Genomic DNA, 20,246 nt, shown 5'->3' with positions numbered 1-20,246 from the left:
TTGAAGGTAGAAATCTAGACACTTCAGTAAACTTTCTATGTTTTCAAATTTTTAATCTATTACTATTTTGATTTTAAAATAGGTTGCTAAGACCCGCTTTGCCTCCAACACCATTATTTTGAGGTGCCTTATCAAGGTTAAAGACGCATTGACTAGAATGGTAATTAGTGTTAATTGGAGCGTATGGAGGCAATCTAATAGTGATAAAGCAATTGCCATAAGGGGATCAATACTAAATGAAATCTTGGTGGGATCGTGTTGAGTACCTTCTAAAGATCACCAAGCCTATATTGAGCACGATCCGATACACTGACATGGATAGGCCTTGCTTAGGTGAGGTATATGATGGCATTGACTCCATGATTGAAGACATTAGAAATATCATAAATGAGAAAGAGCAAGATCCTGATGAAAAGTTCTTCAAGTACCTACAGTTAATCATGATAAAGAGATGGAAAAAAATGACTACCCCTTTGCATCTACTTGCCTTTGCATTGAGCCCCAGGTTCTATAGCCAATCAGTCCTCAAGGGGAGTACCACTAGAATTCCCCCATAAAGAGATCCTGAAGTTGCTCAAGGGTACAAGGCAGCCCTTCGAAGACTCTTTCCTAAGCACCTACGACCTGCTGTGAGGTTTGAACTTATGAGGTTTTGCGAGCATCGATGATTGTGGTCGTGACAATCTTGAAGACAAGAACAACACTAATGCTCATTAATGGTGGTACTTCCATGGCCAAAAATACCAACACTTGCAGCCCATTGCCATCAAAATGTTATCACAGGTTAGTTTTTTAATCTTAAGATTCTAATTGCTAGTTTCTTGTTTGTAAATATTCAAAACTCTAATTTCTAGTTTATTGTTGGTAAATTCGCAAATCTTGATAGGTTGCTAGTTCATCATCATCTGAGAGAATTGGAGCACATACTCCTTCATCCACTCGATAAAACGCAACCAACTAAACTCTAAGAAAGCATATAACTTGGTGTTTGTGCATTCAAACTTGAGGCTCACAACTCACAAAGAGAATACATACAAAAAGGGGGAGGCAAAACAATGGGATGTCGAACCAGAGGCCACGGAGTTGGAAGTCCACTTTGATGCACTTGCGATTGAAGATGGTGATCCTGAGATGCATAGTACTGATGGAGCTGATCTTGAGGCTACAATTGAGACTGCTAATGCTAGTGGCACTAATTGTGCTTCTAATCAGCAACTGCCTAATGATGATGAATTCTTTGATGATTTTTGATGATACATTGATATTTGTCATTTGATCACATATGAGTCCAAGACTGATTACTGATTCAGTGATTAGTAATGTTGACATTGTTGTTTTAGAGTCTAAAGTTTTGAACTAAAACATTCATGTGGTACTATGGCGGTATATTTTGACATTTTGTCATGCCATTCGAACAAATCATTAATATATGCGGTGGTTGAATTTGCTAAATTGTTTTAGATTAGCATAGTGGTGTATGAACTAGTATGCTGCAGCATATATATATATATAATTCTTGTATGGATGAACCGTAAAACAAACCCGAACCCAGCCCAAAAAAATTTTGATCGAATTTCGAACCCAAATGTTGAACCTACATCTAAACCAAAATCCGAATCAGCAACTTAGGAAAATTTTGTTATTATGTTCCATCACAATTTATCACTGATCATAAGGAGCCTCCAATAAATAGGGGGGGAACCTATCCCCTCCTAATACCTATATCTTCAGGTGAATATATCTATTGATACTATACACCATTATCCTCACCTGATTCCCAATCCGTAGGTAATGTAAATCAAGGTGACAAATATCAACTGCTTTCCATGGATTAATAATGACATTGATGAGTGTGAGGCAAGAAGTTAGACATGCAACCTACTCAGGTCCAGTCAGTTATTCTGCCACTGTGCTACTTGTGCCACCACCTTCTAAGTTCTCTCTAGATGAATTGCCACTTCTAACACTCCTCAAACCACATTTTCATTGAGATTCCTACTATTTTCCAAACCCTGAACATGAACTCCAATACTCTAGCGACTATTTATGCAAGATAGAATGTAAAGTCAAGACCTATCCAACACTTGTGGTTTGCTCTACCACAAAGCTACATGCCTCAAATAAATGTCAAGTGAAGCATGAATATTTCTATAAAAAACTTAAAAATCCTATTTGATCCAATTTTCTCATTAAATCATCATGATTATTGTGCATGGTTAGTTACGTTTCCTAGATAGTGGAACTCCCAAAACTCTTGCCAATCAAAACAAATTACTAACGATTCCCAGGCTTAGTTCATTAAGAGAAAGCAATAGCTCTCACCAAGTTGGCAAGAGAGAATCTTACACCGCATTCATATCTAGTCAACTTAGCTGATTACAGCAGTTCAAATACTACAGAAGTATTAATGTCTTTCTAAATGGGTTTCCCAAACTGACTACACTTGACACTTGACACGATTGGGAAGAGCTGGAAAGACTACACACCATTGGTGAGAGTTAACCACCTTGCCATTTACATAAAGGTGGCTGTAGGGCATTTATAATTTGCAACAATGGAGTGATTCCTCCTGCGCTTGAGTGAGAAATTTAGGGGTCACAAGGTTTTCTTATGAGGGCAACTAATGTGTACGCCTTGTTAGAGAGCTCCAAAAGCCAAGTTCAAACTTGAGATGCTAATAAACATAGGCTTGCATTTGTGCACTGAGCCTCACGCTAGCTCAAAAACATGAAAAAGAATGGGATAGCATTTAAACCTCCAAAGTTCATAGCATTTGCTTATTTGACAGAGTAAGCACATCGGGAGATCATACTGTGTCAATGAACAGTGGTTCACAACTTCACAGCCTCAAGTTAAAAAAAGAAACTACAAAGCCAGAGTAATAGTACAAACATGGGTTGAAAATTTTACAGAGCTTTTAAATTCCATCAACCCACAAAAATGGGTGAGACAGCTAATGAAATACAAAGCAGAAGTTATCTTAGCCAGAAATTCTTGAAAATTAAAAATTAACTAGAGAAGTAAATTGGAGCTTTCGCAAGCAACTTCTTGATTTGATAAATAATGTGAAATTTTAAAAATTGCATAAAGCCAACTCTTTGGTTTTTCATAAATCATTTATTATTTTATTGCACACAAAGTTACCAGGTCCTTGTAGAAATTGGCCCTGTCATTATACCAAATAGCATCGGGAGTGGCTTTATTGCACACAAAGTTACCAGGTCCTTGTAGAAATTGGCCCTGTCATTATACCAAATAGCATCTGGGGTGGCCAGAGCACACCTTCTATCCCAGGTGCCCTGAGAGCACATTGGTTACCAGGATGGTCATGGCCAAACCTAGGCCATGTCCGGCCAGTCCCAGGAGAACCAATGCAAAACGAGAACAAAAAAGACCAAAACTATTAAATGTTTGATTTTCTAACACCTCCTTTCTCCCCTGACATGATTCCTGTATTATTTGGCCATCCCATTCATATCTGCAACAAATCTTTGATTGAATGGTCAACGATTCTATGTGAATCATCTATCACAAGCCGCACTCTCTGCAAAGTATATGAATTCAAGAATGTTCAATAAGAAAGACATAGTATATTAATGCTTTCGCACAATAGAATAGATCATAACAGGTTTGAAATGTTACATATCTTGCCACATTGATAGTTAATATGCAGGCATAATTGCAAGCAGAGAATAAAACATTTTCTTTGCTTATCATGTTTAATTATTACTCATTATTCAACACCTAGCTCAGCCTTGCAATATGAAGAAAAGCTTATAAAGGCAGACAAAGTCCAATGTTATAATGTGCTAGACTTCTTTAGTTTAAAATAATCTTAATTGTTGATGGAAATATTGTCATTGATGTCAATGGATTTTACAAGCATGGACAAGATTGTTAGTATAATTATCCATCATCAATGTCAAAAGTATAATGTGGTTGTCATTGATGAGAAGTTTTTTAATAACAGGGACGATATAGAGCATTGCAAATAAGTTTGAATGCACCTATTACAGATGAGCTTAAAGAAGGAATTGATCCACTAGAGATTCCAATAGAGAATCAATAGAAATAATTCTGAAAAAGAAAACATCATCTGCAGTTAAAGATATATATATATATAGTTGGACACATATACATATAGGAGATTGACAAATTCATCAACACCAGTTGGCAAGTTGTTGTTGACATATGAAGGGTTTTTCAATATAAGTCAAAGTATGCCGTGAAGGGATATTGCTGATTGAAAAGATATATTACAGAAGTTAGAGAGCGGAGCAGCAAAAATAGATGTAATTGTCTCTACTAAAATCAATAAAACCACAAAGTATGAACACCATAAAAACAGCAAACACATCAAGACAGTCCTTGATCAATAAAGTCTATGTTAAATAGAAGGTGGCACCAGAATAAGTTAAGGACATAACAATAAGTGTTTGGATTAAATACCTAAGCTCATACTATGTGTAACCAAATGTAGAAGCCATGATTGAAGTACTGCATATATGTGTCGCAACATAACATTTATGTTAGCAGCAATTTTTCTATAAAAGAAAATGAAAATGTTGATCCATTAAAACATCCACATCAGCATATGAAGGACAGGTTGTAAGAGACACGGGCTGCTATATATATATATCAAGTTTATGCAATCACCAATTGTTAAGTTAATGAGATATACCTGGAACTAGAACCACGTCAAGATTCTTGGCATCAAAAGTATGAAGCATATGCACACAGAATGGGTAAAAGAAATTTACCACAACTTGCATATGAAGCATCCATGTCAACAATACAATCCACAGATGCAAAGCCAGTATTATAGATATATTGCATGAAGAGATAAGGACAACAAATAAAGAACAGTTCTGAAGAATACAACTGATGCCAATAAACTCATGTTAACTTCATGATCAATGAAGGCTTATAGTAATTTTAAAAAAAAACAATGATAAATGTGGGGAAGCAGCGCTTGTATGTTACCATTGATTATATTGAGGATAAGCATTTTATTCATGCAAGGCTAGATGACTACATAAGACAAGGGCCAATGAAATTTGAATTGTGAATGTGTTCTATCAATGACACATACTTGATAATTTTTAAACAAGCAAGCAATGTTTATATTAAATCTTCTGTCTAAAAGCCTGAGAAGGATTATCTGAAATCAATAATGCCAAGACTGGATACACATAAGTGCACAGGTCAGCGAACCATATTACAGTCAATATATTTAGTCATACAAAGATATTGAAGTCAGTGACACAATATAAAGACTAAGACAGCAGTCATGATCAACAGCGATAATGACAATCACCGTCGGGTCTCAAGATGCGGTAAACATGAGTCAGCAATTTCTTATTAACAGCAATGTAAAGATAAGGGTTCCAGATGTTGAAGGTCCGATAAAGTAAGAGGAGAGAAAACAACTAAAAGGAAACTCCATATCAGATGAAGAAAATGTAACAACAGCATGGCACAAGAAGATTGAATTTATTACTGGTGTAGTGAATGAACATATAACAGTGTATTTGGAGCCAACATAAGAACGAAGAGAAAGACTCAGAAATACAAACTACAATTGCGAATATGAAGTAATATATAAAAGAAGTCGCTTGCTGAGAAAGATATATCCATCTTCAATCTATGGGTGCACGAATAAACACCCGAATAAATATAACAGGAGATAATATTTTGAACATTGGTAAAGAATTACAAACAGCAAGGTTCTATATTTCAAAGATCAAAGTTTGCGATTAGTAATTAAAAAGAAATCATAATAATATGTGCAATTAAATGAGGAGATTATTTATGAAAAGTCATCAACTATAAAAGGACACATCTATAAAGAGTCATAACTTTTTATATGCAAGTTATGAAAGGGAGATGTATAGATAAAGAAATTAGTCTTGAAGAAGATAGATGAGAAGTTAGTGTTGAGATACAGTATGTAATAAAAATAAAAGTATAAAAGAGATGCTAGTAGTGAATAGAGCATATGAACAGATAGAAGTTGAGAAAAAGAATATGTGTGGAAGATAAAGTATTCATTTGGATAAGTCAAAAGCAAGTCAGCGGATTAAGAATGAAGTGTAATAAAAGTGAAAAATATGAGATGAGAAATCTGTAATTAGGAAGTGAACAGTAATATGAGTAAAGAAAAGAAGAAATTTATATAATCAAATTTTCAATCTGATCTATATATTTATATCAGAGTTATAGAAGCAGCGTGAGAGGTTTAGGAAGAGGATTATATATTTATATATAAGACTGACTTCAGATTGAAACAAATGTATTCAGATTTGTGAAGAAAAATAAGAAGGGTGTTAGTGTAAGATAAAGAAGTACACAAATATAAATAGGAAGCGTTGTACGCTAAAGATCTCCATCGTCGGTTGAGTTGCAACATCGTCAAGGTGGAAAAGAAGTTTGTGTGCAGTGGGTTGGTGCTCACGAAGGCAGAAGCGAGAGTTGGTGCTTCCAGTAGGTCGGTGCTTGCAAAGTGAGGGTTGGAGCTTCCAATGAGTCGGTGCTCATTAACAAAGGGGTTGGAGCTTCTAGTAGGTTGGCACCTACAAATCATTGTAAAGGAACAATTTATATAAAAAGCAATTACCTTGTAGGATTCTCCTGCATTGGGTTTCCACGTAAATCTTTGTGTCATTGTGTTCATGTGCATAATTATTGATTTCAGCATTTAAAGTTATTTGAAGTTACTTGTGTGGATATAAGTTCTAAATTGGCAAAATTGCTATTATACTGATTCACCCCCGCACCACCCGCACCCCCTCCCCCTCCCCCCAAGTATAATCATGTGCTCTTCAAGTGTATCATCTTCTCCACACTCTGTCAAACATCAGTCTCTATTTTTCATATAATCTGTTCTTTTAAATAATATATAAAATCATGGTATCATGTATCATGTAGTATGGAAGTGCCCAGAGCAAAAATTGCTGCATTGGCAAACCTGAACCCCAAACATGAAATTTAAAATTTGCACAAGAAGGCAAACATAATAAAATTAGTTACTGCCAGACAGAATATCAAAATGGTGTATGAGAATGACCTAATTCACCTCTGCCAGCAGGAGCGTTTTTGTCTTGGAGCCAAGAGAAGGAGAGCCTTGGACACTGATAAAAAGTTTTCAGCATCACTAAATATAATATCATTGAAATCTGATTAAAAGGACAAGTCTGCATGATTCATTGATGTCTTATACACAAGAATAAGTTTCAATATAGCACAGACCCAGTTCTCCAGTAAATCTAAGTATTGACTCATGATAAAAAGGTATTTATAAGTAACAATAGAATATCATGAAAACTTGTTTAGAAGAACAAGAATTCATGAATTATTGAAGAATTAGACAGAAGAATAAGACTTCCCATAGACTGGACAGGATAAAGCTGGATGTTGGACTATGGTTAGAAATCTTGAAAACTAATGCAGAGAACATCATTAAAATTTGATTAAAAGCAACGTTACCCTATGTTTCTGGGATGAGGGGGTGGGGGGACAGGGAAACGGGTTTTTGCGACGGATTTGTTTTTTCTCGGAGCGGGGGACGGCAGTGGGAACAGCTATACAAAAAATAGGGAAAATTTTAAATATATAGGAAAAATTTAAATATTCATATAAAAACATGAATAAAGCATGCTTATATAAATTATAGAACCTTAACATATAATGTTTGTATTCAATAATTTAACTTTAGAGTCCACATGAGAGTGTAAATCAGACAAATTATCAAAACTGAAGCATTAATTTTATGGGACGGCTAACGGAAAGGTTTCCAGAAGTTTCCGAGTTTCCAGGACGTCCCGAAAACGGGGATGGGTCAAATTTTGCCGGAAAAACATCCCCGGGTAACACAGATTAAAAGGATAAGGTTTATGCACAAGAATAAGATTAGTTACGGACAAGATTCAAGTCAGAGTTCTCCAATAAAGCTAAAGCCATTGCAACTACAACCAGAGCACTGAATACTGAAGTTGAAACCTCTCTAAGAGAAGCTTTCATCCACGAAGTAATTGTTCCTTGTTTATCTTATACATCATTCAAATTTTATTCAACTTTGAACAGAGCATGGAATATTGAAGATGAGACCTATCTAGTGAAAGCCTGCTTCTGCAGAAATTGATTGTTTAATATTTACCCAATAAATGGTTCAAAATATGCTTCTTAGATTGTAATGTCCCCTTCTTAACCAGTTGAATTAGTGCACCACTAGCCTAATCAGTTTGGATCCTATAGACTAATGTGTTGGGGTTGAGGAACTTTGGAGGCAGTTTGTCCATCGGAGTGGTAGTATTTGATGTCTCATTGAGCTTCCACCATTATTATGAGCACAATGCCCTTTTCTAGAATAGATTTGAGCTAGTCTTCCAATGCTAATTTTTAGTAAGGTGGTTACGGGAACCATCAAAGCTAGCTGGCAGGGTTACTATTTTATTAGGGTTGGTGAGTTCAATTTTGATGTATACCTCAGTGTTTCATATAGTCCAACAGTTTTAAATATAACAATAAATCGTTTTAATTATTAAAGTTAAAGATTTAACTTATCATTATTTTAATGTATTTAACTAAGTTGTCGATTCGGATGCGGATGCAAAGTGTTAGAATTGGGTGCGCAGGTGTGCGAGTTTTTTTGGGGGAGGTTTTGGATGCATTTACACATATATGTATATGCATATGTATGTGTATATATATACATACACCATGTCACAAGGTTCACCGAATTTTCGGCTCCAAGTTCGAAATTCGGCGAACCTAAAAAATAAATGAAAAATTCATATAAATTCGTCTCAAATTTGTGTATGTAGACTATAACCATGGTCACAGGTCGTGGATTACAAATCCTCCAACCTCTCTGCTTTCCCATCTACTTTCAAGGCATTAACTTCTCTGCTTCTTGTATTCCTTCAGCGTCCCTTGAATGCCCTTCAACGAACGGCATTTGAAAAAAACTTGGCTTTCATTCCTCTGAATTGGTGAAGGCATCTGAAGAAAACTTGCATCCATTCCTCTCCGTCGGCAGTTTGGGCATGATTAAATTGTTTTTAACTTTTTAATAATGTTCAGAGATTATTTAATTTAGGTTTTGGTTAATAGTTTTGAATTTTGATTATAGTATGTTTAATATTTTATTATTTTGAGATTATTTAATTTTAGATTTAGTTAATAGTTATAATTTTTTATTATTGTATGTTTTGCTATTGTTATTAATTTATTATTGTTATTAATTTTATACTATTTATTAAATATTAAAATTTAAAAAATGTTCATATTATTTTATATTATATAATCATATATACTTATAGCATATATTTATAATTAAATATGTAAGTACTTATATTATTTTATCAATTATTAAAATAAATTATAATTAAAATAGCATATAATTATATTTTTTGAAAATTACATTAAGGCGAATTTAATGTCGAATTTTTTTCGATAATTTTGACTTTTCGAACTTCATCCGAATTTCATGGTCGTCAAACTCAAACTCGAACCTTGTGCTTTAGTACATACATACATATATATATATATATATATATATATATATATATATATATATATATATATATATATATATATATATATATATATATATATATATATATATATATATATATATATATATATATATATATATGTGTGTATATGCATGTATATATATATATATATATACCTACATATAGATGTATACACATACATATACATATATATATATATATATATATATATATGTGTGTGCAAAGAAAAGCAAAAGATATAAAAAATTAAATCATTTGATAGTGCGATACTTCATTGTTGATCAAGACAAATATTAAATGCCAATTGATAGTTCACAAATATTCAAATTGAAATAACTAATAAGCCATAATCATTGGTCAAGATAAATATTAAATGTCAACTGATAGTTCACGAACATTCAAATTAAAATAACTAATAAGCCATATCATATACATCTATGTTCACGATTCCAATGCAAATAAAAAATCATTACAAGTACAAAATTAAAATAGTTCAAGATTCACTAATCAAAATCATAAGGATTCTCATAAAAATCACCATCATCTCCAATTGCTGCAAGTTGGAGATCATTTGAATCCAAAGCGATTTCACTTAAACTAAAGTCTTATGTTTTTTTTGAGCCCAACCAGTTACGCTTCACTGAGTAGATAAAGGAGTATGTACTCTAATTCCATTCAGCAACAAAAGAATTTGCAACCTAAATAGTGTTCACAAATTAAACATAAAAATGAAAAGAAAACTAAAGAATGTTAGGCACTAAATCGTAGAATACAAGTGGTAAACAAAAAAACCTTACTTGTGAGAGGACCTTGATTGCAAGAGGTCGTTGGACTAACTTTTGCTCCCGAGAAAATAAGTCAAATTATGTCCTAATGTTTTTGTGCATTTCATCATCTTAGAAAAGCTTTTTAGCACCCAATAGCAACTTCTTCATCCGCATATGGTGTTATTCTATCTGGCATAGCAAGTATTTCCTCGCTATAGTACCTCGGAGATGGGCATATGCAAGGAAGTGCAATGGGGTGATCATCTTTTCCCAACGATAATGAATGATGCTTTCCACCTTGCAAATTTTGTGGGGTCGTTCTCATGTGTTTGTATAGCAAGTTTTAACTTCTCTACCATTGTATCCATTCCATCATAGACATCCCCCAAAAAAGGTTTCTCTGTATCGGCAAAGCAGAGCATAATCATGATAGACTCAGTAAAATTCAATACAAATTGCACATAAGCCCATGGTCATCCAAGACCAATGCCTTGAACTTTTAGACCCTCTCTAAATGTGAAGCCTTCCATACACCCCATTGGTTAGAAATTATCATTTGGCTCAACACCCCTTGCACCTTGACAAATTGTCTCATAACAATAGTATGAGATGCAAATCAGGTATCAGCAACCTATGTTAATAAGAATATGCCAATAAACATTGACCAAAGTTATATACAATTTGACAATTGAACATTACATAAAAAAATTAAAACTTTAATTATAAATTTAATTTCGTAATTACAATTTAGCAATTTGCCTTCGACAACTCCAATTTGGAGAATGACCTAATTATCAATTGTAATTTGATGGTTTATCACAAACAACCCTATTTCCTCTCCCTCCTCGTATATTTATTTCACCTAGTCTATTTGAGTGCCAATTTATTACATGACCAAGTGAGGGAGTGCATGGGGCATGGTGTCCAAAAAATATGGTCATACCGGCCCTCGCCCAAATTACTTGCACAACTATAATTTTTTATATTGCCTGTAATCACCTAGACCACATTCTTACTACCCACCATCTCTATAGCCTCAATGAGATTTTTGGAAATGAATTGTGCACCTTTCATTTCCCTAGACTAACAACTACCCTCAAAAACATTGACCCTTTGGGAGACACTACAATCATTTTAACCAATGGTCGATTTTTGTATCTTCCCATCCATTAGAAATCAAACAACAAAAACACCCGAAGTTTTTCGAGAATTTCTAATTGGTTGCAGAGATCTCTCTATAGAAGTCCTCTCCTTTTGCAAAAGTGTGGTACGCACCTTTTCATACCCAATTTTTGTGTAATCAATCAATGCTTTATTGATGGCTGCCATCATCTCCTCCCAATACGGTGATCTCACCAAGTTGAAAGTAAGGTCATTAGCATAGAGGAAATGCACAATGGCTTGATCAAGCAGTAATTTCTACTTCTTCCTCTTCCTCTTTATTACAAGGTAATTGGTAAATACTTGCTTATTAATAACAGAGACCGAAAGGTCAATTTATACAAAAGGAAGAGATGATGTTTCCTTAGGAAACGATCGTAAAGAATAGAAACATTCTATTCCAGAGAAAGCAAAAAACGAAAGCAAACTAAAGCTAAAGATATTTACAAGATAACCATTAACTAATAATAGACGTCTTATCTATTATTGTAATACCCTCCCTTAATGGTTAATCTATCTAACACACCAAGCTGTCCTCTGAATTTGACAAACTTATCAGGACCAAGAGGCTTGGTGAGAATGTCTGCAGTCTGATCTGAGGTAGGAACATACTGCAGATCTATAGTCCCGTCTTCAACCAGCTGTCATATGCAATGACAATGAACATCCACATGCTTGGTTCGTTCATGGAAGACTGGATTCCGTGCTAACTTGATAACGCCTTCGTTATCAACAAACAGAGTAGTCGGTCCTGCTGGTGACATTTGCATATCCCCAAGCATCCGACGAAGCCAGACAGCTTCAAATCCTGCCTTAACAGTCCCTCTATATTCAGCCTCTGTAGAAGAGAGAGAAACTGCCTGCTGCTTCTTGCTGGTCCATGTGACTGCACCGGATCCCAAACTGAACACATATCCAAATGTTGACTTTTTATCGTCAATAGAGCCTACCCAATCTGAATCTGTGAACCCACTGAGTTTAGGATTAGAACTCCGAGAATACAGAAGTCCATAATCAGAAGTGCCTTTCACATAACGAAGCAAACGCTTTGCTGCCATCCAATGATCAGCCTTAGGAGCTGTCATAAAGCGTGAAATATAGCTGATTGCGAAGCTGATATCAGGCCTAGTAGCAGATAGGTAGATGAGGCTGCCTACTAGTTGCCTATACGTAGTATCATCAACGGAAGGAGAATCAGACTTGGCTGATAACTTGAGACCTTTCTCCATAGGTGTAGATGCAGGTTTGCAATCCTGCATTCGAAATTTGTCTAACAAGGCTCTAGCATATTTGGACTGAGAGATGAATATACCAGAACACTGTTGCCAAACTTCAACACCTAAGCAATAATGCATGAGCCCAAGGTCAGTCATATCAAAAGACTGGCATAAGTGTTGTTTGATTCCCTGAATCAAAGATGCCAAACTGCCAGTGATGATCGGATCATCCACATAGATAATCAGAAGGATGATGTCACTGTCAGTAGTCTTGATGTACAGATTTGAGTCTGAAGAACTCCTCTTGAAGCCTTGATCACTGAAGTACGTATCAATCTTGATGTACCATGCCCGAGGGGCCTGCTTCAAACCATAGAGAGCTTTTACCAATCTGAGAACCTGATGGTCTTTACCAGCAACCTTGAAACCAGGAGGCTGCGTCATGTAGACCTCTTCATGGAGATCACCATTCAGGAAAGCACTCTTTACGTCCATCTGATGGACCTTCCAGCCAAACTGTGCTGCCATGGCTAGGACTAATCTGATGGTGCTCATCTTTGCAGTAGGAGCAAAGGTCTCCTCATAATCAATGCCCTGACGCTGAGAAAAGCCCTTTGCCACTAAACGAGCTTTGTACTTATCCAAAGTACCATCTGATTTGTATTTGATTTTGTAGACCCATTTGCAGCTAATGGGTTTCTTCCCTGGGGGAAGATCAGAAAGGACCCAAGTGTTGTTCTTCAGCAGGCTCTGGTGTTCAGATTGCATGGCCTGTTCCCACTCTGGAATTCCTTTAGCCTCGGAATATGTTTGAGGTTCAAACACACTATGAATGTTGGCCATAAGAGCAAAGTTAACAGAATCTATAGTTTTGCTCTTTTTTCGAGTAGTTCTCCCATCAATGAGCTCATCATCATGAAGATCAGCAAGTGTCTTAGCCCACCACTTAGGCCGGAGAGGAGAATGACCAACAGTAGTACTAGGAGATGCTTGATCAGCAGGATCCTGATCAGAAGAATTTGGATCAAACTCAGGTGAAGCATCTTCAAAACGAGGTGATCCTGCAGGAGAAGCCGAAGGTGGCTGTACAGGTATCACTGGCAGGACTGGAGCTGTAGGAGCTACTAGAGCCCTCCCATCAAGTGGACCTAATGGAAGCCGAACTCCCAAATCATGAACCTGCATAGGCTGGTCTGCTGGATCAGGAACAGGAGAAACAGGCATGAATGGTCCTCGCTGCTCATCAAAGACTACATCGCGGCTGTATATGAGACGAGATGTCTCAACATCAATAAGGCGGTAGGCTTTGTGAAGACTGCTATATCCAGCAAGCATCAGTTTCTGACTCTTGGCATCCAACTTGGTGCGTGAAGCATCAGGGATCCAAACAAAAGCAAGAGAGCCAAAAACCTTCAGGTGACTGATTCTGGGCTTGCGACCTGACCAGGCCTCTTCCGGAGTTTTACCTTTGACCGCCACTATGGGTGACCGGTTCAACAGATAAACTGCAGTGTTAACTGCTTCTGCCCAAAAACGCTTCGGAACATGTCTGTGTTCGAGCATGGAACGAGCCATCTCGGTGATTGTCCTGTTCTGACGTTCAACTACACTATTCTGTTGTGGCGTGTGGGGTGTGGTGAACTGGCGTTGGATGCCATGTGTATCCAAGAAGCTGGAGAAAACATTAGAACAAAATTCCCCCCCATTGTTTGATCTAAGAGTAATAATAGATTTCCCAGACTCTTTTTCAACTAAGGGTTTAAACTTCTGAAATACAATAAATGCATCAGATTTCTTTTTAAGGAAATACACCCACATTTTTCTACTGAAATCATCTACAAACAACAGAAAATACTTGTACCCAAGAACAGAAGGAGTGGCCATAGGGCCGCAAATATCAGCATGAACAAGCTGAAGTACTTGAGAAGCTCGCCAAGAATCGCCACTGGGGAAAGGTGTGCGATGTTGCTTCCCAGCCTGACATGCGTCACAAACTCCAAGGTGTTGGGTTTGAATCTCTGGCAAACCAAGAACAAGCTCATACCGAGCAAGTTGTGAGAGATAATGCACATTTAAGTGCCCATATCGCTGATGCCAAAGTGAGCTGATGGAAGATCGCCGAGCAGCCATAGCTAAGTCTTGAGAATCACCAGAATCAGTAAGTCTGAAAAGACCATGATCCTCAAGACCAACTGCAATAGTAGACTTAGTCGCCCGATCAGTGATGGTGCACTGATGTGAACTGAAGGTGACTGCCAAGTGTGGAGAATGTCGCAGCAACTGACTGACCGAGAGTAGATTTAGTTCCATCCCTGGAACGTAGTACACATCAAGGAATATGAGCTTCCTCCCAACAGACTGAATTTGAATGTTGCCTTTACCAACAACCGTGTACTCTTCTCCACCACCAAAGATAACAGAATCTGAATAAGGCTGGTAGTCAGTAAACCAGTCTCTGCGGTGAGTGAAATGTCGAGAGGCACCTGAATCAATGTACCAGGCAGATGACTGTACATGATCTGCAGGTCTTTTAGCCATGAAGGCATAAAAGGCAGATTCCACCTGCTCAGTGTGCTCTGCATTGTTCGCTTTGGGTTGCGAACCTGATTGCTTAGTCTGGGCAGCTAAGCGTTTCCGACATGCAACCTTCATGTGACCATACTTGTGGCAATAGTTGCATTGAATGTTCTTCTTTTTGGTACCATCGGATGCTAGAGCAGAAGACTTCTGCTGAGATGGTTGCTGAAACTTGCCCTTATCCTTCTGAAAGGATTTCGCAGCAAAGGCTTGCTCAGTGGAGGTGGAACTGGAGCTGCTACCGAACTGTTGTTTCCACCGATCTTGCTGAAGTAGCAGGGTGCAGAGATCAGTGAACTTTAGATCAACACCAGTAGATGTGATGTTGAGAGTCTCGATAAAATGCTCATAGGAATTTGGTAAACTCCGAAGAGTGATTACCACAATATCCTCTTCCTCCATCTTGCGACCGATGGCAAGTAACTGATCACGGATTTCCTGAATCCGATTCAAGTGTGCCTGGAGCGAGGTGCGCTCATCCATGACAATAGAAAACAGAGTGTTTTTCAGAAAGAAGGCTTTGCTCTTGTCGGAAGTCTCATGAAGACCTTTTAGATGTGTCCAGATTTCGGCCGCTGTCTTGCCGGATGGAATCTGAGAACGCTGGTCATCAGCTACGGAGAGTTTGAGAAGCATTACTGCCTCTCGATTGTTCAGATCCCATGTATCTTGATCAGGACCCGGAGAAGTCAGACGCTGCTTAACGCCCAGAACAAGTTGATCGGTGTTTCGATATTCGAAGATTGCGATGATGCGCTACTTCCAGGTTCCATAATTGCAACCATTGAATTTGGAATTATGCTCGAGCAGAATATTTGTCAGAGATGCCATGGCACGTTTTTCAATGAAAAACTGTGAAAATCTGTGAAGGCACGTTCTTCGAGGCAAAAATACGGAAGACCCAGAAAAATCAGAGAATGACCCAAAAGAGAGCTCGAAAAACCCAGAAGGAATCTGCTGTCGTTTTCTGAATCCGCTGGCTCGAAAATCGAGGCACAAAAATCGAAGCACCCAGAAAAAACGGACGACAACCCAGTTGAGCTCTCGAAAAACCCACCAAGAATCTGCAAACAAAAAAAAATTTCGACCCCAAAAATTAGGGTTTCGAAAAAAAACGGCCCTAGCTGAAAAAAGCTTGAAAAAACTTCAGATTTCTTGATGAAAAATGGTCGAATCTGCTTCCCAGAGCACGATGACAGACTGAGACGGCTAAGAGCATGAAGATTTGATATAGAAACATGCAGATTTTCACCCCAAAAACGCGAGTCTCCAAAAAATGGCCACGATTTCCACGCGATTTGCAGACCCGTAATTCGGGAATTTCTCCAAGCAGAAAAACCCTAGGTGGGTTTTGGAGAAATTAGCTAAAATAATTTTGGAAAAATTTAAACAAATAATTTCAAGAAGAAATTATAAATTTTTCCGAAAAAATTTAACTATTTAGCTCTGATACCATATTACAAGGTAATTGGTAAATACTTGCTTATTAATAACAGAGACCGAAAGGTCAATTTATACAAAAGGAAGAGATGATGTTTCCTTAGGAAACGATCGTAAAGAATAGAAACATTCTATTCCAGAGAAAGCAAAAAACGAAAGCAAACTAAAGCTAAAGATATTTACAAGATAACCATTAACTAATAATAGACGTCTTATCTATTATTGTAATACTCTTCTGGTCCAGGTACTTGCAAGAATGGATGTTTGGAGAATACAATTGGTTCAGTACACAATTGCATTTTTTCTTTTCGAATGGAGGCTGATAAGAAGATTGTTTTAATCTTCCAATCAAATTATCATCTTGTTCTTGTTCTTTTATATATATTCTATTTAGCAGACATCCCCTTCCCATCTTTGTTTTTGCACATTCTCGTTTGTTCCCAATAGGATCCATAAAATGAAGGTTGACCTGAGAATATGAGTTATTGAATAGTTTTTTACTCTCGCATACATTACACTTCCAAAGATACAACCCACCTCCTAAGACCTGCGATATTCTTGCGGTATGTCTCCATAAAGGAGATTTACATCAATTTTGAATTTATTGGTTTCTTGCTTTCCTAATGAATTTTGACTACCGCTACCGGCCATTCTTGCATAATACAATCTGATTTCTTGATATTATAAGAAATTAAATAAATTTAAATTGGAAAAAAGCTATGAACATCAAGCATACAAGTGCAAATATATATATATATATATATATATATATATATATATATATATATATATATATATATATATATATATATATATATTATTAAAATAGATAGCTAAACGTGTTTCTTTATTTATTTTTAAATGGAAAAAAAAGAAATTTTTCTTCCCAAACTTGAACAAATTCATCAAAATCTCAACAAAAAATTATTAAAGGACACAAAATGGGATCAAATGCTTACTTTAGACGCTTAAATCTCATTTGTGGAAGCTATCTCGCACCCCACAAACAATCCTCTTCGAAAATAACCACCTTGCCTTCAAAATGCCAAAATGGAGACCAAATGAAAGAGAGCCTAGATGTAAACAAAATGAGATGAATAAAGAATGAATGGCCTCTATTAGAGCCATTTTAGGGTATAGGACCAAAAAATGATAAAAATTTGTTATAGGGAAATGATAAAAATTTGTTATAGGGCACATGTTTTAAAGTGATATAAGTTATTTTTCCCCTAAAAAATGTCAAATAGACATTTGTGCACGTAGAGGCTCATGGAGGCTTGGTTGCTTCTAGGAAGCGCATCCAGGGCTCCTAGATGCTCTTTATGTGTGTTGGCCCTGTGGGTGCTTCCAAGAAGCACATCCAGGGCCCCTGAATGCTCTCTGGATGTGTAGGCCCTATGGATGCTTCCTAAATGTTTTCGCATTAAAATCCGCTTCAGCACGAATCAGCATCTACCTCCAAGACATATACCGGCAAATCAGCTACTTAGCTATTTAAATAAGGGGCTATAGGGGTCAGTTATCAAGTAAAAAGGTAATGTGTTTTATATAGGATGGGGACTTACTATTTATTGTTTCATTGGGAGATATATAGTGATTTTTATTAAATGAAAGAAAGTGAAAGGTGTCCAACTGCTCAGTTGAGCTATAAAGGAAATTTTGTGAAGCTCGCTGCTATGTTGTGTTTGCTATTTGATATTGCTATTTCTTCTGGAGAAGATTGCTTTCTTTTTGGTTTGTGAGGATGGAAACGCTTACATGGAACATTTTTTATGTCATTTAAAAACATTATTTGGAAAATATCCTCCTGGTTTCCATTCAGAGAACACATATCAAGCTGACCAGAGAGTTTGTATCAATGAGATTCAGCAGGACATTGGATATCAGATTTGGTGAATTTTTGGCAAATTAGATTTGAAGACCTTTTAGGAGTTTTTACTGCTGTTTGTTCCTTTCATGCTGGCTGTACACCTTCTCTGTAGGACGCACACGATCATGGAGAATGTAATTTCTAGGAAGCTTGCTGATTAGGGTTTTGATGTGATTTAAATGCTCATTGTGCTCGCCTAGGGTGAGAAGCCTTTCATATATCAATTTCATTGCAGTTGGGAGGTGTTTTCAGCGTGACATCCCATTTGATGAGTGCTAGTTGCCAATTTTGTATAGCAGATCAACTTCCCCATTGCTGCATTTTCTGGATTGCTATTGCTTTTGAAAACAAATTGTATTTCCAGGCCAGAAATAAAGTCTTGAGTATTATCTATTATCTAATTTGAAAAGTTGTTACAATATCTCCTATTTATCTGCACCATATATCCTATTTTAACATCAATGATTCAAAACATATTCCAAAAACAAAGCACAAAAAGGGCTGTATATTACATAGAATTTGAATCTTTAGCTAAACTGGAATAAATAAAGTCTAGCCAATCCATCTTAAATATTAAGAAAAAATGGCTAACCCTGGCAATAAAAAAGGTAGTAGAAACCTTAACACAGAATAAATCGGAGTTTCCACAGTCAACTTCTTATTAAATACTTGTAATCTTAGTATGTTCATGAAGATTTCACAGTTCACAGGATCATAAACTTCTGAAAAAACTAGTTCAAGTTCATTTACACTAGCCTTTCGAATCACACCCCATGTTCCATCTTTGACTCACATATTGGCAAGTAAAATTTCAGAGTTCCTTTGATCATTATGAAGCACCTGCTAATCTAGTATATCTAAAATACAGAAACAGATAAAGGAAATTTTGTTTTAAATTAAACCTGCAACAGCTCAACGGCGTAGGGAGAAACACCATCTGATACAAGAACCACCATGTCTTTGGTGGCGCCAGTGTTTCTGATGGACCTACCCAACACGCGCACGCCCAGCACAAACTCATCCCCGTAAAGAAGAGTCGCATACGCCTCCGATGTTCTCGAACGCGAAGCCTGCATCGCTACATCCCCTTTTCCCAATCTCCCACACTCTCCCAGACAACACAAATACAAATACAAAACAGCCAGAAAAGAAAAGCATGTAATATCCCTTGGCTTCATGCCTGTTAATCTTCAAATTCCAAGAAATAAATATATCTACAACCTCGAAACCCTGAAAAAATGTTTGAAACCCTTAGAACCCTGTGAATCTCAGGATTTCAGCTGAAAAATGATAATTTCCGGTGACAGATTGAACTCTGTTTTCAATTATAGTAATGAAATTAATTCGATTGTTTGAATGGCTGCCGAGTCAAAGACAATATGTTATTCTGCTCCCTCTCGATGAGATTCTGGGCAACATCCTTACAGAGAAAACGGCCGCCTACGTCCTTCATTAACAGCTATATTGACGTATGGCTGCCTCTCTACGCATACGTTATTATTATTTTTTATTCGATAAAAGAATACGTTATTATGATAGATAGATAAAAATTTAATGTCCATGAGGCTAAAAATAGTCTATGGGACAGCAAGACAACTCAAGCAGACTTAAGTAGCAAAGTTCGCTCCTTGTGCAGAATGATGATGAGTCCACCCAATTGCTCAATGTACTCTTCGTT

General features: G+C 36.7%; 1 protein-coding gene across 2 annotated transcripts in view; it reads right to left on the bottom strand.

Moving 5' to 3' along the window:
- PGSIP6 (plant glycogenin-like starch initiation protein 6) overlaps positions 1-20,002 on the bottom strand; it is a 91,409-nt gene extending 71,407 nt beyond the window's left edge. For both annotated transcript variants that reach the window (XR_016353067.1, XM_089788766.1), the window contains exon 1: positions 19,471-20,002. Coding sequence is in view for 1 of the 2 variants with exons in the window: in XM_089788766.1 (XP_089644892.1) it covers positions 19,471-19,746 (276 nt within the window). In the remaining variant the exon portion in view is untranslated. The remainder of the gene's footprint in view (positions 1-19,470) is intronic.
- Between the last annotated feature and the right edge of the window lie 244 nt (positions 20,003-20,246).

This window comes from Cupressus sempervirens, chromosome 6 (genome assembly GCF_028749045.1).
Source record: "Cupressus sempervirens isolate cs-2001-9-10 chromosome 6, ASM2874904v1, whole genome shotgun sequence".
NCBI lineage: Eukaryota > Viridiplantae > Streptophyta > Pinopsida > Cupressales > Cupressaceae > Cupressus > Cupressus sempervirens.
Note: the sequence above shows the minus strand (reverse complement) of the source record. Positions and strands in the feature narration are given on the sequence as shown.